At 41.8% G+C, this 24,378-nt stretch overlaps 1 protein-coding gene across 8 annotated transcripts in view; it reads right to left on the reverse strand.

Annotated features, from left to right (window-relative positions):
• Positions 1-24,378, reverse strand: part of ANKRD29 (ankyrin repeat domain 29) — a 50,266-nt gene that overhangs the window by 21,530 nt on the left and 4,358 nt on the right. For 2 of the 8 annotated variants that reach the window (XM_016166024.2, XM_036229910.1), the window contains exons 1-5: positions 21,872-22,033; positions 12,200-12,310; positions 8,059-8,157; positions 3,955-4,053; positions 939-1,037 (exon numbers count right to left, since the gene is read on the reverse strand). In XM_016166024.2, the coding sequence (XP_016021510.1) occupies positions 939-1,037; positions 3,955-4,053; positions 8,059-8,157; positions 12,200-12,310; positions 21,872-21,892 (429 nt within the window). In that variant the 5' untranslated portion in view covers positions 21,893-22,033. Of the gene's footprint in view, positions 1-938; positions 1,038-3,954; positions 4,054-8,058; positions 8,158-12,180; positions 12,365-13,515; positions 13,570-21,871; positions 22,037-24,378 lie in introns of those variants that run through there. The other 6 variants (XM_016166253.2, XM_016166093.2, XM_016165863.2 and 3 more) reach the window with 6 other exon arrangements.

Here is a 24,378-nt window from a genome sequence, read left to right on the forward strand (position 1 = left end):
ACCAAGTAGTTCAGTCATTCAACTGGGAATGCTGCAGGATCAAAGAGTGTTGCAGATTTTGAAGTGTAAAGGGTAAGGCTAGTTGCTATGTGCTTCAAAGAGGTCTATGATTTGTCAGAGTTAACTGTGTAAACTCTGGATAGGATATTTGAAGGGAAAAGTTCACACCTACACTTCTCATTACATGTCTGTGAAAGTATATGGTGCCCCAGACATAAGGGCTAAATGTTGAGTGGTAGGATAGCCTAAAAGATGGTTTTTAGATCATTGGAAACAGGAATTCTGCTACTCCTCGCTATGATACTCTGTCAAGTCACTTCATCTCCTCGTATTTTATTTTCTCCTATAAAACCAGAATCATATTTTCCATAAATCCTATGGAATTACAATGACAATCACTTAAAAAAGTGCTTGGGAAATGTACTAATTGCCACTTAGCTGCAAACAGACCCATATTAGCAGTGGATACCTTTGAAAGGTCGATGATGTGCATGCATTTCACAGGTCTTTATCTACCTAACCTCATTTCTCTTCCAAATAAATTGATTTGTCCATTTTAGTGCTCTTCCTCTCAAATAACTCCACAACAGAATTTATTTTGGTTTTCAGCAAGTCCATATGCTGGGTTCATCATGTTATGAATAAGTATGTGTCACATGACTTTTGAAGATCCTAATTGCATAGGTGCATGAACTATTTCATGTGTAAGAGATTTAAAAGGGCACAATGAAGATGGGTAAATAAGATTGTGGTTTCTACACAGAAGAAGATCATCTGGTTAACTATGTATTTTTCCTTTGATGTTTCAGATTAAAGTCCTATTTGTTATTGAAATATTTTGAAACTGGCACTTCTGGCATTCAAATTTAGAGTGCTATGATATTTGTGATGAGGGAATAAGCAAGTGTCTACCTAAGGTCCTCTTGAAACAAACTCACATAAAGCTGGTCGTGGATGTTGGCTCCATGCTTCAGCAAGGTATCCACCACCTGCACATGCCCGTACTGACTGGCAGCCAACAGGGCAGTGCCCCCGTCCTACAGACATGCAAAGCATAAACACATCAGAAAGTCCAGGCACAAATCTTACCAAACAAATGCTCCTCATATAACGAGAACTTTGGAAAAGAATTTCTTCATAGATAATAACAAATTCACTTTTCCTCTTTTATTCCTTTTACTTTTTCTGCATAATAATGACAGAGTTCATCTTAAGGACACCATTAGGTTGTACACTGGATGACTGGCTTACGATTTATTATTCCTGTTGTTTGATTAAGTGAGTATAATTAATTTGGAAACTTCCCATGTTTACTAGACTTATCCAGGTGATCACTTTGTAAGTTATATAAATACCTAAGTCACTATGTTGTACACCTGAAACTAATATAATATTGTATGTCAACTGTAATTGAAAAATAAAATAATAAAAATAGAAATTTCCCATGTCAAATGCAGAATCATCTATTTGCCTCTCAATAAAGAAATCAAAGAACAAAAAGTCTGTACCAATAAGTTTTGTCTTGGAATTACCAGAAGAGCCTCCTGTGGCTCCTGGCCAGAGACCCTCTTGACAAACATTGGCTTCTCTTTGTGGTTCCACCCAGTTGCAGGTCTCTGAGATTAAGGTGCTTTTCTGAAGTAACCCTCTGGGGCCACTGCCTTCATGGGACAAGATTTGCATCCATTAAAAGAGTGGATAATTATAGCAAATTCTATGTGCCTCTCACCACCCTACTTAGTATTTTCCTTTGAACAGGTGCCAATTTGTCCAGGTCTCTTTTAAAATGTGGGCCCTACGCCTAAGCAGAGCACTACGAAGTGAGCACGGTCTGATGGAGAGCGGGAAATTCCTTTGTTCCATCTACTCTACTTTTATTTCTGTGGCCTAAATTAGAATTAGCTTTTCTGCCAACACATCACATTACTGACTCACTGAATTTGTGGTCAACCAAAACCCTTAATGGTTTTTCTCAGGTCCTGCAGCTAATGCATTATCTTTTCCCACCTGGGATAGTTGTTGGTTTGGCTCTGTGAATCGGTATTTAGATGTTTGAACTAATTGCAAATAATGCAAGAACATGTAATCTGGTTCTAAAATGCAAATCACAAATATAAGATAGTGGGCTTTTTAAAATTTGGGCCCACGGTGTTTATTCAAAATGCCACTACACTCAGATCTCCACCCTCAGATTTAGTAGGTCTTGGGTGAGGCCCAGAAATAGGCCTTTTGATCAGTCATGTGAGGGGACTGTGGTGAGCAGGTGGGCCTCACTTGGAGAAACACCGTTAGAAGAGGTCCTGCATTCATAGGCAAGTGAGGATGCAAGTGGCCAAGTAAGTCTTCAGCGAGGGACATGATGCATGGTCGTGTACAGCTGTGTTTTAAAGGGGAGGGAATGCAGAAGAGAGATTGGAGAGCTGAGGTGGTGGTGAGGGTGTGGGAGTGGTGGGTGGGCATCAAAAAATTGCTTAATAGCAGCCATGAGCACTAACATTTCCAAGTTTTGGTCTGTGAATTTTCCTAGCTCTTTGCCTCATGAGTTTGGAGAACAGATAAAATATGATGATGGTCACGGAAGAGCTGATAGATTATATTTTTAAAAATACATTTTTGGGGATGTAGATTTAATAACAATGTGAACAACTGTTGACACAAAAGCAGTTTTGATGACAGGACCATATTAAAATTCAGAGCCTCCCGACACTCTTCTTCCCATGGAAAAGCTCCTGGACACCTGCAGCTGACCTAATGGAAACATGTGGAATGGCTCCCCCCAGGCCCTGTGTTCCATGGATTTCTGGGACAGCACAGACTGGCTCATGTACAAAATCTTTAAGCCAGCACTAACTTGCTAACCAACACAGCTGAAACAGCCATATGGCCAAGTATGATCATTCTGATTTAGTTCAAAGAGTTGAAATTTAGGTTTATAGAAATTTACTTTCTGTTTTTAGTTGTATCACTTTTACAATGAAAAATAAAATGATAATGTCATTTTTATATTAGTTATAATTATATACATACCTATATTTTGAATTACTGTATATTATATTCAGTGTGTTTGGAGGCATGTATGCAGTCCAACAGCAGGTTTCAGAAAAGACAGAAACTTGGCCGATATTCACATCTACTTAATAGTTATCACATTAGCAGAAAAAAACCCACTGGAAACTCCCTTGATATTGAAAATGTCATATACAATGAATTGAGAAAACTTCAAAGTTTCCAACTTGGGCAAATTTTCATCAATTTTTTTGTTATAATTAGGCAAGAAATAAGTTGACAATTACAAAAATGTTATGGCAGTTCAAATTCTCCTCCTACTAAAAACATTATCATGTAAGATCATTTGTGAACACAAAGTTAATCTTTCTGCAGTCTGTTTTCTTAACCACATGTTCGACATGAAGAATCAATGACTTCTTTAAAGGAAGAACCACTATTCCTTGCCCAACTATATAAACTGTAATCATATAGTATATATTTTGGTGAGGACATCTCAGAAAGTAAACTGCCTGCCAAATCACTCTCCTTAGAAATCTCTAACTCCCTAGGATCAGCTTAATACTTCCAAAATTTCCTATCATAATACTAGGATTAAGCTTGAAGCAGAAAAAAGCACATGAAAACAGGGAAAGTTGAAAGCATCTGCTACTGTATCCATCCTGGTAACAAAGTTGGTGTCCCAGAGTAGAAAGCTACCAGTGCAAAACAGAATCTAAGTAATTCCCCATAAAATTCTCCAATCATGAGCCTAGAGTGAAAATGCCATGTTTTAAGTTCCTAGGACAACTCATGAACCATTATAAGGAACTTCATGGAACCCACCTTCTCAGGCTTGAAAATCATGTAAAGAGGGAAGCACAAATCTGTATCATAGATGAAGAGAAATGAGTGCTCATAACTGCTGAAATTCTTTAAGAGGGTATGAAATCAAGAAAGTTCTCTTACTTTGGTTCTAAATTCAGTGGATGCTCCAAATCCAAAGAGAAATCTCACGACGTCATTATGGCCTTGCTGGGCAGCAAAGAACAAGGCAGTTGTACCTGACTGGGAGAGAGAGAGAGGCTGGTTTTAAAAGACATTGGTTACATTACATTTGATTTACACATTTTCGAACAAAACAAAGCAAAACAATATCCTTGCATATAAACCTTCTAGCCTAGGAAGGAGCTAGATTTGAACTGATTATATTCTTTGGTCAGAGATGTAGTAAGATGAAGGGAAACTTTATTCTTGGTGTAGTGAATGAATGTGGACTTCCAAAAGATATGTCTTCATCCTAACATCTAGAACTTGTGAATATTACTTATACGGCAAAAGGAGGGATTACGTTAAGAATTTTGAGAGCCAGAGTTTATCATGGCTTATCTGGGTAGGCCCTAAATCCAATGACAAGTGTCTTTAAAAGAGTGAGACAGAGTGATATCTGACACAGAGAGGAGGCAGAGGCAATGTGACCACAGAGGCAGATGTCAGAGTGATGGGGCCACACGTCAAAGAACTCCAACAGTCACCAGAAGCTGCAAGAGGTAAAAAATGGATTCTCCCCTGGAGCCTCCAGACGGAGTGTGACCCTGTGGACACTTCCAATTTTCTGTCCTTCAGAACCACAAGAGTATAAATTTCCATTGTTTTAAGTCACCCAGTTGGTGGTAATTCGTTACAGCAACAGTGGGAAACTAATATGCTTGGTATAGTATTTAGATCACACTGGCATTATTTCATATGGGGAAGAACTCTGGTTATGAAATTTATCACCCTGGAGTCAAAAGCTACCTGTGCAACAAAGAATCTAAATAATTCACTCGAATGGGCTCAAAATATTTCCCCAAACAGGATGTATTAACAGAAAACAGTCTGATTCCAATTTTAAACTTACCTTTTTTTTAAAAAAAAAAATACCCTATGCTATACTCTGAATCCCTGTGACTGTTTGTAACTACTAATTTGTACTTTTCCATCCCTTTACCTTTTTCACCGAGCCCCCCAACCCTCTACCTCTCTGACAATTACCAGTTTGTTCTCCGTATCCGTGAGTTTGTTTTTATTTAGTTTGTTTCTTATTCCTTAGATTCGACATATAAGTGAAATCATAAGGTATTTCTCTTTTTCTGTCTGGCTTATTTCACTCAGCATAATTAAACTGATCAATAATATTCTGAGACACAAGTTTTCAGCATCCTTTCTTCCTAGGCACTTTTACAAACTACTCAAAGATTGGTACCCAAAGCATTGTATAATACGAGCAAAATCACCACACCGCTCTAGTGAGCGATATATATTTGTCACATAAAGATGCTCTTCAGTCCAGTGCTGTGTTATGGGATGAAGCTAACTACACTTTCCCAGACTCAGTGAGGAGAAAACCCTTTTTCCATGGTTTAGCTGGGAGCATTAAGGTGTTAGTTTCTCACCTAGGTGCGAGTAGCCAGGGAGAGGATGTCCTCTGGATTACTGACCACTCTGAATCTTTTTCTTAAGACTGCGTTCACATGTGTATGTGAACATATGTGTGTGTGACAGCACCAATGATGCCCACAACTGTGGTAAGACACCTGCTGACACCTTCCTAGACACAACCCTCTGTCTCAGACTGTGCCCCCAAGTAGACTCAGTGCAAGGAAAGCACAGGTGATGTGCCCATTCACAGAGCCTTTCGGAGTGCTTTTCTCCTTGGTTTCCATAAAACAAGTGGGAAGCACCCACCCATTGCCTTCGTGCAGTGGAGTATGCTGGCTTCCAGAAACCTTAAGATGTAATAAGGTCTGGACAGAGAAACTTGGCTAGATTAGAAAAATTCTCATCTTCTTGACAGACGTTAATTTTAGAAACTACCAAGGGTCATTTCTAGGAGTTGTTTCTTCATTAAGAGAAAGGATTTGTTTTTCAATAAGCTTTTTTGATACATTAATTACAAAAATCACGTTTATAGTCATTCGAGCCAGCTTTGGAATATACATACTATTAGCCACTGTGCACCTGCATGCAGCAATCTGTAGACAATAGGTGTGAGGCTTCAGTCTGATTTGTGAATAGAGGTCTGAGATGCACAGGCTTTACTGCTGACACCCAGGGCTTCCTGACAACTGCGTGTGCAGCTCCTATACCTGACAGTTTTACTCAGCCACTATTGCTGGTTCTCTAGAGAAATGGTCTTTGAGGACCACCAGCTTCCAGTTTGTCTCTCTAGTGAGCTCTGTGTGTCTAGATAGCCAACCTAAGAAAAGAGCGGCAGGTATTTTTTTTAAGAAACAAATATCCTAATATTGCAAAATGGATTACAAATGAATCAAGGTAGAAAAGCCTGTTACATAAATTCCACAGCACTGCTGAGCACTTTCAGCTTCCAAAACAGAGGAGGTGAGCTTAGGGCCTCTCTGCTTTAGCAGATCTATTGTCGCAGACCCATGGCCTCAGGCAGGGAACCACCACGAACTTACATAGTTGCAATCATTTAAGCCATACAGGTTACCTCTAAACTGGGCACACTTTGGTAAGTCCTCAAGGGCCACTGTGTTCAATGCACAGTAGTTTACATCTTCAAAAACATTATCTGCACAATTGGAACCAAATAGATATAAAACTATAAAAGCTATACATTAGCTGGAAATCAAATAAATGTTTCTCTTCTTCTCTCAGCTTTTCTCAGTTGTTCTGGAGACATTTTTGTGCATGTTGAACTTGCCTTTAAGGATAAAGTTTTTGAGTAAGTAGATCTGGATCATACTGTTTTTATTAAAGAAAATCTGTCTCTTCTTTAAAGTCAAAATAAAAAAAAAGACTGTATAGCAGAGAGGAAAAATAAAAAGATTAGGGTAATTTTAAACTATAATTCTAAATGGGCCCAAACATTTTCTTCCAAGAAGAAAATTAGCTGCTGAAGTGAAAATAACCTAAAACAATGATCCAGTGTTATGGAAATTGCACAGAAGAATCTGTCTGAGAAGAATGGTTGGTTGGATTTGCTGCAGTCTCTTTGTACTGCTCCTCTCAACAGACCAGACTTGCTGATCCAAGGCCACAGAGAACCAGACTCCAGATTCTATGCATTAAATGTCACTCTCCCATGATCCACAGTCAAAGGGACAATCAGAGGGGGGATGGAAGGGACTTCTAGAAGTCCCGTGAAACATTCAGCCCTTACTACTGGTGTGTCTTAAATGGCTCCATAGAGAGAAGGTGGTCCAGCCTGGAAGGTGGAGTGCATTGCTTGATGAACGTTTGGTTGATGAATAGTCCTTTCTGAAACATCAATGGTAGGGCAAGCCTGTGGATAAGAGTGGATCAAGGAAAACTAAATGTTCCAGTCTAGCTTGGAGCTCGCCCTAGGACGCCCATCTCCAGTCTGAGTCAGTGTGAACTGAGAAGTCAGATTCACTCTAGGGATGACCTGTGCATGTATCTCCATGAAGATTAATTTCCCAGGCCCTATATTGGCTGGGAAATATATAGACTCTTCTCAGACCTGAATTCCAAAGTATGTCAGAATGCCCTGGCCTCCCATTGGTCCTCTACAGTGGACCAAGAATGGATCCTTGGGCTAGATCGAACTCCTAAGATTGCTCTTGAATGAGGTGTGGGGAAAGGCTCACATTTTAGTCTGATGCTCACCACATGGGTTTTCCAGGGAGAGCTTATTTCATACATGGCCTGTCAGAGAAGTCCTTTGAAAACGTGGTTTGGCAGGAGTGGTTGAGATGGTCTAGCAGGTGAGCCTCATTAAGAACAGGTTCTAAAACATTGATGATCTCCAGGAAAATCCTAGAAATTCTGTAGCGTCTCAGTAAAAGGAAAAACTGATTTAAGCTTGGAAGAAATGTTTGAGCGTCTAAGGAACATGGTTAGAGGTCTGGTACCTTGAACTGCAGCACATGCAGGACAACCAATGACCAGTTACTGGGCCTTATTTTAGGCGCAACAAAGTCAGAAATCTGGGCTTTAGGGTCCCATAGGGCAAAGCAGTGACTTGCCTTTCCTAACAAGTCACTATTGTGAAAACTCCAAGCCTCTGTCGCCTGGGTCATTCTTATTCAAGTGCAGAACCTGACCTACCTCTCTCTGGAGGTTGATGTCCGCCCCTTGGAGAACGAGTTCCTTCACGCAATCTATGTGACCAGCATAGGAGGCGACCATGAGGAGGGTGGTGCCATGCTGAATGGAGGAGAGACAGATGAACAGTTAGGCCATCATACGTCAGAGAGGTGTCCTGAGGCCACAGGGATGTCAGCTCCATTCGGGGCATGTCTGAGCACAAAGATTCCCACAGTGATAAAAGTGTCTTACGAATAATTTTTCAAAGCAGACTAGATGAGAAAAAGTAAAGCGACAAATTATTGAGGCTGGAATTTTCAATTTAAAAATTCACTTGCTTTCATTACCTTTGGAAATGTAGGCCAAGTGAACCATGGTTACTGTAGTTTGAGGCAGTGGAGACGTAGTGGCCTCATTTCATGATTCATATTAAATGATTCCTGAGCCAAAACACTGCTACTAATGCAAAAAATGGGTTAAACAGTACCAGTTGGTTTTCAGAGTTTAAAAGTCTGTAAGACTGATTCAAGTAGAGGTAAAAGGCACCACGATGAAATAAGAGACTACAGAAGTAAGAGTCAGGAGCCCTGGGATTCCAGTCGAACAGTGTAACCTGGGGCAAGTTGCTTACAATTCCTGGGGCTCATTTACCTCATCTTTAAAATGAGGAGTTAGATGGGGTAATCATCAAGGCTTCTTCCAGCTTTTAGGTTCAAGGCCTTGAGGTGTACCGACCCCTTAATTCAAGCCGACTGTTGTAGTTTAATTTATAGTCGTTTATAAGGGCTTGAAATTGTAATCTGAACTATCACCTCTGCAGACTTAGCAAACTGCCTTCCAGGAGCAGATGATGAGACGGTTCTAAACATAAGGCTCCCTAGGATACAGGGATAAGTGACTCTTAGAAGTTTCGTGTTATTTATATCTGTGAGCTTTCGTAGAAGGGCAGTATAATTCAGTGGGCTCTGACAGTATGACCTTGGGCAGGTTATCTAACCTTCCAAAGGCTCATTCTCCTCATCTATAAAATGGAGAATAATAATAATATCTGCCTAATTAAATAGGTAAATGAAATAATTCAGGTAATGTGCCTAGCATAATGTTAGATTTTAATTCAGCAACTGTTAGAAAATAACAGTTCAGTAAATGTTAGGTTATCATTTGGCATTTGTTGACTTCTGTGAATGTTAATGCTGGTTTTGGAAATCTTGTTTGCTATAAATAAAAAGTGTAGGTAGAGTCAAGAAAAGCTAATGGCTTCATGGAAGTGCTCTGCGGTACTTTCTCTATCCCGTGTTTTGTATTTCAATGTAAGGCCTTCATGTAGGGTCTACCATCCATTATGCAGTTGAAATCCTTCCTCCATATTTTCCAAGGTTGGAGTGGCAAGCTCTGTATTTCTAATTTCCTCTCGAACATGAGAAATTTTTATTTAGATTGAGGATAGAACAAACCTTGCTTTTAAATCAGTTAAAACAGACAAGCTATAAGAGATGGGAATTTTTTTTTTATCATAGGTCACATTAGCCTTAGAATAAAAATTAATCGTGAGCCAGAGGATGCACAAAAACCTTAATTTGGATATTTAAAAGCTAAAATAAAAAATGGTAGACTCATCTGTATTACAGTGAGGAAACATGAATGAAACAAATAACAAATATACTTTTTATAGATTATATTTTAATTCTACATATTGGTCAATTGCAAAGAAGTCAAAGGTTGGGATAAAGGAGAAAGAGAATAAAGGTATTTGTTGATGCACTAAGCTGCACGAAAATATTTCCTTTATATTCAAAACTTATTAGCTTGACTGATTTTAATTCTCTAAAGATTAAGGTTACTTTGTTTCACTGCCTGATCTTAAAATGTCTCTTTTGAAATGAGCTGATTTTGAACAGGATACAGTGGGTATAAATGTAGTAAAGACCACGATGAGCAAGATGGTGAAATACATAGATTCATATGTCTAAAAAGGCTAAAAGAACCTTGCCATTGCACATCTTTGTGGATTAAAGTGTGTCAGAGAGATGAGCCAAGCAAAAAAATGTAAACATCATCTGAAGATAACATTCATAGAGGAAGTGAGGATGAATGAGTGTTAGCAAATCAAAGTGCTGCTATAAAGTGGGTGGCCTAGAGATAACGCATTTGTTCTTTACACTGCTATTCATTGGAAAAGTTTGAACATACTCTGAGGTTAGGAGCAGTGCCCAGCAAAGCACTGGGGCCTGTCCCCAATTCTATCAGCTCTTACAGGCATCCCAGGCGATTCTGAGGCTTGGCCCCATTAGCGCTACTAGCCCAGAGGTCATTCACCACAAGAAGAAATCATCCTGGAACGCACACTCCATGTGCAGGCGGCATGTGGGGAGGCAGAAACCCACCCAACGAAATGTCCACAGGAACAAAGGCCTGTGCAAGGCCCGAATATCAACCTGCCCCTCAGTCACCACCAGTCTTAGAAGTCCTTTTACAAGGAACAAGCACCTGGAATTATCATCATTTAGACTTGCTCCATTGCCTTAAGGAATCATCTCTCCAAAAGCTCCTGATAAAATGGCTTTTTGATTGAAATAGGAGGCAGAACCTATAAACATATTAGTATCTATTCATAGAAGCAATTTTTTTTTTTTTTTTAATTAAAATAGCTCCTGGTCGCCCAGCAGAAAAAGGGTTTGAGCCCTGAGGAAAAAAGAGGTGGTGTTAGGAGGTAACTTCTGATGGGGAAAGAGCACAGAAGAGGCTGAGAACGTGGGGTTTTCTAGGGGACAGCACGTGTGTGACAATGGGTGGTGGCCCTGGGAAGCTGGAAGGCAGAAGGTCATAGGGGTGTCTGAGAAGGTGCGGCTTCAAGAATAAGGGAAAAGGTGGTCATTAACATGGTTATGGGTGATGCCACAATGACAACCAGCATCCCTACTCCAGTCCTGCATACTGCATGGCCAGTATGCAGATGCCCAGTCTGGGTCCTGGCGAGGAACAGATGGTACATTCAAATTAGGATGATTGGAAGAAAATTTAATAGAGAGACTATTTATAAAACTATGCTCTGGGTATAGGGACATTACAAAGAACAGTGTAGGACTGGGAGCTAGTAACAGTGAGTTCCACTGCCGGCCCAGGCCTGAAGGCACCAAGGGAAGGTAGTGGCTCCCAGGACACAGAATGAGGGTCCTGCTGTCAGACAGAGCTGGAGAGGGGAGCACTGGGCTCCCCAAGGTCCCTATCTTTCCACCCTCTGACTCCTGCCAATGTCCCCATTGGCCAAACCTAACTGGAAGCCAGAAGAAAGCGAGTCCACGAGGCCAGGCCACAGAGGACGCTGGAGAAGGGCGCAAGTGGCTCTGAAGGAGCAAACCCAGGATACCCCCCACCGATGGCCCCAGGAGGCAGGCGAACTGCAGCAAACCCTGTCTCCCGCAGGCTGGGGGCTGATCTCAATTACCAAATTTGTGTAATAAAAGCTGGAAATGGTACGTCCTGTTTTCAGGAAAACAATAAGGCTCCTTTGAAAAACATTTTATTTAGATCCTAAAATCAAAACATTTCTCCTCTCTCTCTTCTCATCTTAGGTCCTCCTTGTCCCCAGAGATGTGGAGAAATCCTGCTGAGTCCAGAGGAAGCACTGCCTCCGCTGGGGAGGGAAGGGCTTCCTAAGTGATGCCTGCCAGGGGGTGGTAGTGTCTATTTTTAGTTCCCCTTAATTGACAACGAATGTATTGATCTTTGCAAAGGTAATGAAAGGAGGAGAGACTGGGTGGAGGCTTCCATTTCTCAGTTCTCTCACCCTTGCAGAAAAAACCTAACTCTCACCTCCACAGCAGCCCACTTCTGCTATAAATTATCTCCACTTTTCCGCGAAAGCAGCTGGTTTGAATTCTCTAACCTTTTCCTTTTTGGAATCTGCCAATTCTGATTCCCAGTGAAGTGTGGCCTCCTATTCCCTATTGTGGCCTCCTTCTGCTTTATGCATGTAATTATTTCCCCAATGTATTTTTAAGTTCACCATGATATCTTAGACTTTTTGAAAAGGATATAGCAAGCAAATATGAAAAAGTAGGCGAGCACTGTGAAGGGAAATGTATTTAGGTGGTGCTCTCATGCTGACGAGCGGGACACGGCGTGCTCTTGGCATGCATATACCGAATGAGTCTGTCCGTACACTGTCCCTGCAGTCCACGTCCACCCGGCCACTGTTCAGCAACAGCCTGAGCAGAGCCAGGTTTCCTCTTCTCGCTGCCCAGAATGCGGCATTGGCAAGTGGAGTTTCCTTCTGCAGAAGCAAAATGAAACAGGATCTTAAAGTCCACATCAGTTAATGAGACCGCTTCTACGCAAATATATACCACTCAAAAAGCAGGACTTCCAGATGCAGCATATCATTTGCAAGATTGCTCTTCCAGCAATAAATGACTACAATATCCTTGGTCAGGGAATGCATTGTTTTAGAGCAGATACCTGAGCCCCAGTGCTGTTATGAAGAGCAAAGTTGTTGATAATACAGCACTATTAATACCCTATTTCCCACCAATGTACTCACTTTCCTGCCTGTTTCTTTGTTCATAGTTTCCTTTTTGCTTTAAATGAGGTTTTCCCAAACCTTCAAGGCCAAGTGTCTGTTTAAAGGCTATTTCCTCCCTGAAACATTCCCAAATCCCCCTTCACCTTTAAGCAGAGAAAACCCACTTCCAATTCTGACCTCCCGAAGGAGTTGACCCACACCTTTTCTATGTCCTCAACACCTTCTACCAGATTCCAGCTGTCTGGGTAAAGGCCTCACTTTCTCTCCTAATTTTCTCTGCTTCAGCTGAATCTTGCCAGAGGTTTCAGTGAAGAACCGGGAACTCTGGGCAGCAAATGCTCTTACGTGTCCTCGTATGGATCCTTCACACTGGGTTAAAACTGTAAAGTTAGTGTTGGCACCAGACCCATAGGGGGAATAGAGCTGGAAAACCGTTTTCCAAAACAAGAGCAGCAGAGTTGACTGCGGCACAACTTCTCTAAAACAGGCCGATTTGGATTTGTAGGGAACAGTCACGGTGGGAGCAGAGGGGGGAGGGCAGGCCTGGAGCCAGACGGCTTTGGGTTTGAACCCCAGTGCTGAACAATGGACTGGGCCCTGGTGGGTCTCAATTTCCTCCTGCTTAGACAGAGATCACATTACCTGTCTTGAAGTTTATGATAAGGATTAAACCATGTAGGTTAACTGCGGTGCCCAACACATCATAAATGCTGACAAATGCTAATTTCCTTCTCTCCATTTTTCTTTATGAAGTTAGCATCAATAGGCAAAATTAAACTCAGAGTATTGGTACTAATACAGAATTTTGCTGGTCTCAGGAAATTTTCTAGTATTCAAATTGTTTAACAAAAACACTTTTTTGGGGTGGGCTTAAAACACCCACCTGACCCAAAAGGCCTTTTATGCAATGTCTTTTAAGTGTATCGACAAGGTATCAAATACAATACCTAACTTACCTACGCTAAGCTAAAGAGAAAACACCAACAATTTCAGCTACTCCATGGAGCCATCTAAATGGAAGCACAGAGAAAGCAGAGTGATGGCAGCGTTTGTTGGTATGAGGATTTCATTCCAGAAGCCCTTCAGCACAATACGACTTCGCGTTCTTGTGCATTCTTGAATGCATGAAAAGCATGGAGTGATAAGAAGATTACAAACATACTTTGAATAGCTTTTTGGCTTCGTTAGGAGGGAAAAAATCACCTCAGATTCCAGGTGAACAATTTGCTTTCCCTGAAGGTGTAAATTTTACTGTCCCAGGAGTTTCTGAGCCAAACTGGCATGGTAGTGCTCACATCCAGTGTTTGTGGCTTTTGCACCAGGCTGGGTCTAACGTTATAGATGTTATTAACTGGGTGAAGAAAGAGTAAGGCAGGTTTGACTTGTATAATAAGCCATGGAACAATGCCCTATTATTAAAGAGGTTGCATGAGGAGGTCAAAATGAAGTTTGGGAGGATAAGTTAGGAAGAGAATTTAATATGCACTATGGAACAGCTCTGCTGGCTTTTCCTGAAATATGAAAACTTGAGAGTAATAAATTGTAACCCATTTTTAGTGATTTCACTTTAACCCAAATACCTTTCAAAAACCATCAGCCAACCACAATCTTCTATTGCCATCATAAGCACTCAGGTCAGAAGCCTCTCCTGCTTATAGGGATGGCTTCAGGGATTTCTCTCCTGCTCTGGCTACACATCCTGGTTTCCTAGAAGGTTCTGGATTTGTGAAAAGCTGTAAACATTTCATTTTTCTCTCAAGGTTTGTTTGGTTTGTTGGGAGATAGAGGCATGACAGAGTAATCAACTTGGGGTAAGAAAGCTGAGTTTAAGTCTTGACCCTGCTTCTTCCCAGCTCTGTGACCTTGGGGAGGTTATTTAATTTCTCTCTACCCCGGTAAAACAGGATCAATAATAATAGTAGTACCTCAATCATATGTTGTTGGAGGATTAAATGAGATAATACATGCAAATGTACTTTAATAGTAAACAAAAAAATCTAGCTATAAATGCACAGCCCTCACGGCTTGTTAAAATATCTGCCCAGGTGAAGTTGTTTACTTGGTTACTAGCATGTGCTAGGGACAGTGGCTACAACTAGAGGTGTGAATCACATTGATCTCTGCTCATAGCGGCTTTATGGCCTAGTAGGAAAATAACTCATGTCAAGAGGCATCAGAGTTATTATTGGAGAGTGGGAATGCAGACACTTCTGGTGAAAGCAGAGAACAGTCAATTCTACCTGAGGAAGGTGACTAGGGCTGTCTTTGAAGAGAGGGAATTCTTGGGAAGAGTTTTGAAAGATGAGCAGGGGCACTGGTGATGTGCATCCCAGGCTTATGGGGTGGTGATACAAAGACACAGAGACTCCCCACAGCATCTGGGAACCACCTCTACCTGGGAAGGGCTGGGGCGAAAGGTATGAGAGGAGATAGGGCAACAGATGCTGTGGGGCAGGTCGTCAGGGCCTGGAGGGTCTGCTGTGCCAAGCTAATGGGGTTTGCACTTTACCCTGGTGGGCATGGGGGAGTCAAGGAAAGGTTTTTAAGATGGGGGGAGACTATAAGTTCTGCATTGCAGGAAGGTCCTGTGGCAACTTCAGGGAGAATGGACTGAGAACTGGAGCCAGACTGTGAGGGTTAGGAGGCAGCTGCAGAGACAGGACAAGAGATGATGAGGGCCTGAGCTGAGGCAACGAGAATGGGAATGGCAAGATGAGAGACTGGAGACATTTTAAGACGCTAAACTGAATAGTCTTGATCTGCAAATGTTAGTGCAGGAGAGGAGGGAGAAGGAGTCTGGATTGAGTCCCAGGTTTCTGGTTTGAGTGCCTGCTTGACACCACTCATGAAAGTAGGAAATATCATAGGAAGGATGAGTTTTGGGGAAAAATAATTTCAGCTTTGAACATGCTGAGTTTCAAGTATCTATGGGGCTTCCAGGTGGAAAGGTCTAGCAAAGAAATGGGTAATTCTCCTATCACACTGTGGCTGACACATTATGGGAGGGCAGGAATCTTGAGCTAATACTAAGTGCTCATTCTGTACCACTCGGTATATAGTCTGCATATACTGGCTCATTTAATCCTCATCACAGTGAAGTCGATAGTGTTACTATCCAACCACACAAATGAAGTAAGTGAGAAATGACAAGGCAGTCTTCAGCCCCAGGTGGTCTGGCCCTCGAAGTTGTCCTTTTAGCCATTACACTGTTCTGCCTCCCGCGGAATTCTCCTCCTGTAGACAGAGAGGAACAGGCAGTGTGGACCCCAGTGACCTCCTTCCTATTCTCATTCCAAGCTCCTCTTCTGCCAAGATGGCAAGTCCCCTGGACTTCCTTCTCTTTGGGGCTTGCGCACACCATATTGTCTGAGTAACTTTTAAAAGTCCTCAGGTATAATATATACAAATCACAAACGCAGTGGAGTGGACCAAGGACAAGCCTTCCAGCCTTTAAAGGAGACAATGTGTGTCACACAAATCATAAAGTACTTTACCAATTATGCTATTATTACCTCTTTCTTGGTTTTTCTCATCTCTACAAAGAGGCCAGTGAGCCTCCCTTAGGTTTGTTGGTTGCAATATTATGAGGAACAGTAATGACAACCAATGTTGAGATCCTGCTCTGTCAGGCAGTGTGCTAAGCAGTTCCACTGCTCTGATGCATTTAAGTCTGGAAACAACCTCATGAGTTAAGTGTTATTATTCCTCTCATTTTTAAGATGAGACAACAGAGTTACAGAAGTGAATTACTCAAGATCATATAGTTAGGAAGTAACAAGGCCAGGATTCAAACCCAAGTCTGTTTGAGTCCAGAGTCCGATGTCTTATATCCTATACCTTGTGAGAAAAATTGAGCATGTACTTCCAGATATGCCACATTTTCTTCTCATTTTTTCCTCATTTACTGCCAGAATTTTGGTCCATGCATTATTAATTAGCACATTACCATAAATTAAGTACAGGAAGGAAGGAGAGAGGAAACATAGAAGGGAAATTGTTATCTGTACAAAATTGGAATTCCAATTAAAAGATAAGAGGGGGTAGAGATTTAAACTATTCTTTAAAAAAGGGTTTAGAATAATGAGGAATTCAGTTGTATACTGTTAATTCAATCAAGAGAATATTAGCTTTGTTCAATAATGTATTTCTTTGATGTCAGAGGCCGCATTTGATAAGGATATAATGAGGGATGGAGAAGCCATGAGTAGAAGGCTGCTTTTGATGTATTATTGGCTATTCTAATCCACTGTCCCACTTTCTGCTAAGTATCTGAAAATTTCAGAATGCTTAGTAAACATTAAAGAAGGCTAAGCCTGTATTGTCAGCTATGTTACATTCTGTAAGTGATAGGAAACTAAAGAGAAAAAGTAAGTGATGTGCCCAGGCATTCTGCCTTAGAGGTGAGATTTATATACCACCAGCGTTTCCAAACTCAAGACCATGTTTAAAGTCTGTATATATATATATATATATCCGGAATAGGCAAATTTATAGTGATAGAAAGTAGATTAGAAGTTATTCGAAGCTGGGAAGTTTGGGGGAATAGAGAGTGACTGCTAATGTTTATGTGGTTTCTTTTGGGGGTGATTAAAATACTCTAAAATCGATTATACTGATGGTGGTACAACTCTGCGAATATACAAAAACTGAAATGAACACTTTAAATAGGTGAATTATATGATATGTGATCTGTATCTCAATAAACCTGTTTAAAAAACATATATGGTTCATCCAAATAATTCCAGCGGATTGGTGAATTGGAGTTGGTTATGAGATAATTTACATACTTTCAGAACAAGGATAAAACATACAAGTTCCTGTATTTCTGGCCAAGGCATGAGAAATTTCTACCGCTAAGATGAAACAGAGCATTGAGATGCTTTATCTGCTTGGGAAACATAGGCTCAGGAAAGACTCCGGAGGTGTTCTTTATCTAACGATGTCTCCTCTATTATAGTAAGTTTCCTCACCGTGTTAGAATCTAACTGTCCTAACTGTGTTAGATTTTTGGCAACCTCAGTCTTGAAGAATAAGTGCTAAGTAAAAGAGCTATTATAAAGTCAAAAGTCAACGTACTTAAATCCATGAACTTTATTCCACAAAAAGGCTCAGAACCGCACTCTGAGTTTGCTTTTATTCTAAAAATAATTCTAATGAACATGTCTGTTTTCCTAACCAGAACAAATTAGGAGTTGCCAATTGTGAAAGAGGAAGTTTATCAGAGGAAAACCGATAGCACAAAGTGACTGCTGACAGCATAATGGAGGAAGGACTAAAAAATAGATGCAGAAGGGTCCATGCGGCTCAGAAGCAAATGGCTCTACATGTGGAGACTGTGAGTCATCAAGCAGAGGCTAAATTGTGATTTATAACGCTCTGTTTATTCTCCCACAGACTCGGCCAACAATGCTGGGCCTTTTAAACAAAGGCTTTGGAGACCCAGGGCCTGGAGCCTACAAGCCTTTCAGGAGCCTATGAAAATGAAACAGTTAATCTATGGTTTTGCAATCAAAGTTAATGAATATTTAATTAAATAGCTACAAAATGTACCATCTTGTCAACTTTTTTAATTGCTAAAATTGGTATTTATAAAATATTGATGACCCATGAAAGTAATTTGTAGGTCTGATTTTCTCACTACATGAGAATTAGTAACTACAGACAGCAACAACAGGAAGATCATGGACAAAGGTAAATTAAATGTTATTCATGGCTAAATAATTTTAAAAGCAATATTATAAAAATCCTTCCAAAAATGTACAATAAAAAGTCTCTGTTATTACTGTGGGCTGTGGCACATTTTAATATGTTTGATATGTTAGCTCAGACTTGTGCAGGCTTAGTCCACTGACCTGAGACTCTGCTCCCTTCCCCCTCCAGCCTTGCTCCTGTGCCTTTTGGAACTGCATGGAAAATCAACTCCTCTTCATCCTTAACCTAGCACAGAGTGCTTCCTCTGTCTCCTTGCCATAAGCTCCCCAGCACCCCTCCCTGGCAGAGGCTGGCCTCCTCCCACACCAGCCCTAGGGTGGGAAATGGGGTTGGGCCCTCCTCATCTGGCTTCCAGACAATGCCCTTCTAGTTAGGTGTACAAATCTCTGCTTTTTCAAGACTTAAGCCATCCTACCTTCTTATCCTCTGTCTCACCTCACCTGGTAGTTGTCACCTCCTAATCATTTTTTGTTCTTCAGTGAAAATTTTGGTACTTCCCTTTCTGCCAAATTCTGACTTTGTCCTGGACTTCACTTTACAAAACATCAATATCTGCACTCAACCTCATCTTTCCTCTTACTCCAATGGAAGAGGGTTTTTTTTTCTACCTGTCTAGTTAATCTCTACAATTAATAAGCCCTGCTCACTCTCTGGTCTGCCTACCTCCTGAGTCTTTCATCCCTCAGCCCATTCATCCCTCAGCTCAATCATCTCCTCTACATTCAAGCCTTTTTAGCACTCCCTATTGTCATTTTAAAATGCTTTTTCATTGATGTAATTTGTATACTACAAAATCCATCCTTTTAAAGAATTCAGTGGTTTTTAGTGTATTTTCAGGATTTTACAACTGTCACCATACTATTCCAGAACATTTCCTCATCTCAAAAGGAAACTTTGTACCTATTAACAATCACTCCTTGTCCCCCAGTTCTTCCCCAGCCCCTGGCAATCACTAATCTACTTTCTTTCTCTATGGATTTGCCTATTCTGGACATTTCATATGAATGGAATCATACTCTATGTGGCCTTTTGTGTCTGGTTTCTCTCACTTAATGTTTTCAAGGTTCATCTGTGTTGCAATATATGTCAGTCCTTCAATTCTTTTTATGGTTGAATGATATTCTACGGTACGGACAGATCATGTTATGGACAGAATATCTGTGTACTCCCCTATCCAAATTCAAATGCTGAAGTCCTAACCCCCAATGTGATGGGGTTATAAAGTGAGGCCTTTGGGAGGTAATTGGATTTAGATTAGGCCATGAGGATAGAGCCCCTATAATAGGGTTAGTGCCCTTATAAGAAAAGGAAGAGACATCAGAGCTTCTCTCCCCCATCTGATATAGTAAGAAGGTGGCTGTTTGCAAGCCAGAAAGAGGGCTCTCGACACACACTGCATCTGCCAACAGCTTGATCTTAGACTTTCCAGCCTTCAGCACTGTGATATAAAATTCCTGTTGTGTAAGCTACGCAGTCTATAGTATTTTGTTACAGCAGACCTAGTTAACTAAAATATACCATGTTTTGTTTATTATCAGTTGATGGACATTTGGGTTGTTTCCACTCTTCCCACATTCCCAGCAGTGTATGAGGGTTCTAATTTCTCCACATCCTTGCCATCGCTTGTCATCCATCAACTGTCTTGCTGATTACTGTCACCTCGGTGGGTGTAATGTGATATCTCATTGTAGTTTTGATTTGCATTTTCTTGATGGCTTATAATGTTGAGCATCTTTTCAGTGGCTTACTGGCCCTTTATATATCTTATTGGGACAAATGTGTATTCATATCCTTTGCCCATTAAAAAAATTGTTTTAAATTGTTGAGATGTTTATTATTTAAAGATGCTTAAGTCTCTACTATTTAAGAGCAAACAAACCCTGATCAAGTCTGGATTCCTGCTGCAGCCACTGTTACTTGTAGAATTTTTTGAAAGAATTCACTTGTGGCTTCCACTTGCTCTCTTTTCAAGCTATTGTAGTCTGGCTCTTGAATTAAACACTTCACTGAAACTACTCTCATCAAGGTCACCAGTGGCTGTTTTGTTACTAAATTCAATGAACACGTTTCAATTCTTAGCCTGTTTGATTTCTCTGTGGTATTTAAAACTGAGTTCTTCTTCGTGTTTATTGAAAAACTAAAGATTCTTGGCTTAAATGTCAGCACATGCTTCTGAAAGTTCTCATAGATTTCTGGCGGGTGGTCAGTTTTCTCAATGGGCTTCTCTTATTCTGCTCATTCTTAAGTCTTGATCTTCAAGATTTTGTCCTTAGCCCTCTTATTTTCCACCTTTATGTGGTCTCACTAGGCAACCACATTGCGTCCCATGGGTTCAATTAGTACTTGACACTGCTCACTCCTAAATCTTATCCGTATCTCCTGCCCAGACTACCCTACTGGGCTTCTGATTTGTACAGCTGTATAATCAGCATCTCTGCTTAGACTCCCATCAATCCTTAAACTTTACATGTTGCAGACTGAACATTTTCTCTTACCTCTCTGACCTTCTCAACTCTGTGAATAACATAAATTACTGAATCCTGAATATTAAAAAAAATTTAAGTTACTCATATTTACTTCCCTCCATCTTCAACACCTGTGCCCTAGTGCAGTACCATTGAACAAGGACACCGAGATCCTCCTGACTGTGCTCCCAGGTCCACTCTCTTTTCCAAACCGTAGCCAGAGAGATATTTCTTATCTGCAACTCTCACCATCTCATTCCTCTGCTTACACGTGCTACTACTGTAGGAGATGGGGTTACAGTGGCTTTGGAGCCAGAGGCTCAGGTTTCAATCTTAACACCATTCATTTAGTGACTGCAGGACTGTGGGAGGAGTTGTTTTAACTTCTTCATTTTTTTTTTTTTTTTTTTTTAAAGCCACCACACTATCATTTCATGGGTCTTCCTGAGGATTCAGAAGATGCACTTTGACGTCTTTGGTTCAACGTTAGGCGCATTTTAAGTGCTCAATACATTTTAACGATTGTTTTTATTACAACCTTTCGATAGAGGTAGATCAGCTAACTTCACTTTCATCCCAAAACGAGGGGGATATAATAGAATGACTTTAATAAATTCTTTTAAAACAAGACTCTTTTGGACACTGAAGTTGGTAATCAATTGCCGCTCCTCTCTGTACTGGTCACTCAAGCAGGTTCAGTGTCCAAAAAAGTACTCTGCTGAGGAGGCAGCCCCGGTGCGGCTGGCGTCCCGAAACCCGGACGCAGTACCGGGAAGCGGTGCCGCAGCCCCTGTCCCCGCCCGCGCGGCGGCAGGAAAGCGCTGACCCAGGACTTCTTCCCCGCCCCCGCCGGTTACCCCGGCGACAGTCCCCGCCGCTCCTTAGCCCGGCAGCAAGGCTCACCACACCTGCAGTCAGAAGTAACGAAAGCCTTTCGAGCAAAGCTCACACAACCAAACCGCACACCCATCGCAGCCAGGTCGCTTCCTCTGGTCCTCCGCCGGCTCCCGGGGCGGCGCCCAGCCCACCCTGCGGGCCCCGCGGCGGCGGCTCAGGCAGTCCCTGGGTGCAGGGCCGCGCCGCCGCTGGGCGGCCGCCCCGCCCGGCGCTCCCTCCCGGAGCCCGCGGCGCTCACCTTGAAGGACATCCTGCACATTTCCGCGGCCGCCCCAGCGGGCCCCGCGCGCTCCCGGCCTCCGGCGCCTGCCCCAGCGCTCGCTCCCTCCTGTCTCCCGGCGCGTTCCGCAGAGGGGCGGCCTCCGCGGCAGACAGGGCCGGGCGGGCAGGGCACGCGGGAGTCCCGGGAACCGGAGGGGCGGGGCGGGAGGGCGCTCACGCACACGCCCGCCCTCCGCGTACCTACCTCACTCACAGTGCAATTTCCGCACGCACTGTGCGCGCTACACACACGCGCGCGCGCACACATACACACGCACCACTCCACACTCACGCCCTCATACCCACACTCCTCTTACATGCACACTAGCTCTCTCACACACTTCAAACTCTGCACGCACTCTTCACGTTCCACACACACAACACTTCACACACCGACACTCCTCACCCACTCACGCTGTCATGTACACACTCCATGCACATCCACATTCCACTTACACATAGACACACACTCCCAACTCCACGCACACACTACAGTCTCCATATTCTACACACACAGGTTCACACATCGTACTCCCACACTCACATCCTCATAAATACACTATGCCCCACCACCCCACATCTTCCAAAGAGTATGGTCTGCATCCGATGACTCTTGACCTTCATTACAGCACAAATATTATGATGATATAAATGAAAAATGAGAAAAAATTCATCCATCATCGCACCACCTTTTCAAATAGCTATTTTCATTTATCTTTCTTTCTAGTTTTTTTTCTTTTCTTTTTTGAAGATCTGTTTTTATTTTATTTCATTTTTCCCTCCTTGGAGAAAGATCCAAGAAACAAACCTTTGACTGAATGAATAGTAAGTGGTGTTTTCCCTTTTGAAGGTTAAGGCAAATTTTGAAATACTGTATACTCATTGTCCTTCTTTCTCGATTACACCAGTCTCTCTCTTGGCCCTGTGCTGTACACCTGGGGTACCACAGGAGCTGCCCACTCCCTCACACAGGCTGCTTGCTGCCTGCCCAGGGTTGGTTTCACGGAAATGAAAGAGGGAGAGTCATGTTTTTTAATTGGAAAAAAAAATGTTGTTTTAAATGACAAAAGGCAGTAGTAGCCTTTCTAGAACAGGGGTCCCCAACCCCTGGTCCACAGACTGGTACCCATCCATGGCCTGTTAGAAACGGGACTGCACAGCAGGAGGTGAGCGGTGGGCAAGAGAGCAAGGGAAGCCTCATCTGTATCTTCAGCCACTCCCTGACACTAGCATCATGGCCTCAGCTCCACCTCAGCTCCACCTCAGGATATCGGGAGTTAGATTCTCATAAGAGCAGCAGTCCCTGCTGCTTTCTAGAAAATTGAAAGTTAAAGCGAACACCTCTCACCCTCACAAGTATGGGAATCCACTTATTCTCCCCCTGACCTTTGTGTTTCCTTTGTGGTGGCTGAAAAATGACTACTAGAAATTTATTACTTGCAGGAAATTACTGCTTGGCTATAGCCCACGGGAACATGGCTATCGCCATGGGAACATAGGCTATTGCCCATAGGAACATAACATTCTAACAATAAGCTTTCTGCTTCTGTACTCCCGCTTGCACACCCGACCTGCGGGTCGACAGGTAGTGAATGGAAGAAAAATAGACTTGTGTTCAGACCGAATGAAGAATGAGATTTAGGGCTTAAAAACCCTGTACCTCTACATTTCGGGGCTGCTTAATTTGGGGTCTGCATACCCCTGGCAGACCCAGCTGGCTGAATAAAGAGTGTGTTCCCTATAACTCACTGAGTTCTGGTGGTCTGTGTGTCTTTCAGGGGCTGGCGGCTACAACACCTTCCCTTTTCTCAATTGAATTTGTAATGAATATTTAATTTATAAGTTAAAAAAAAAAAACCCTACAAATAAAAAGTTAATAATGACAATAAAAATGTTTACCCCTTATGGATAAATTGTATCACTTTGTGTTTAAAATAATTTTAAAATAAAAAATTATAAGATTTGATAGAAAATTTTAAATTTTAAATCAAGGAAAGACTCAAAACTTTTTTCCTGCCTTGACCGTCTATGGCTGAAGTAGTTCTAAAGTTGCCACACAACATTGTTAGATATGATCAAGCATTGGAAATTTTGCTCCAATAGTTTTGATAAACAAAGAGAAAGAAGGTAAAGAATTAACATTTTAGTGCAATCTATGTACCAGGTGCTTTCCTTAGAAAAATCCTATGAGGTAGGGATTATGCCCATTCCATAGGTCAGAAAACTGAGGTTCTGAGAGATAATTTGCTAATGAGTGACTGGCTAAACCTTTAATTAATTCTGGCTCCACCTTTAATTAATTCCGGTTCCAAAGCCTGTTTCCTTTCTACTACCACCCTTGTCGCTCAAAGTTGTTTTTGGCAGTGGCTGCTGATGGGATTCTTGTCAAAGTCACAGGAATGTGCCTGGCTAAGGCACACCTGGCTAAGTTTATCTTCATTTAAAAAAAAATAAAAATAAATTTTAAAAAAGTCCTCAAACAGA

The sequence above is a fragment of the Rousettus aegyptiacus genome, unplaced genomic scaffold, assembly GCF_014176215.1.
Source record: "Rousettus aegyptiacus isolate mRouAeg1 unplaced genomic scaffold, mRouAeg1.p scaffold_m13_p_12, whole genome shotgun sequence".
NCBI lineage: Eukaryota > Metazoa > Chordata > Mammalia > Chiroptera > Pteropodidae > Rousettus > Rousettus aegyptiacus.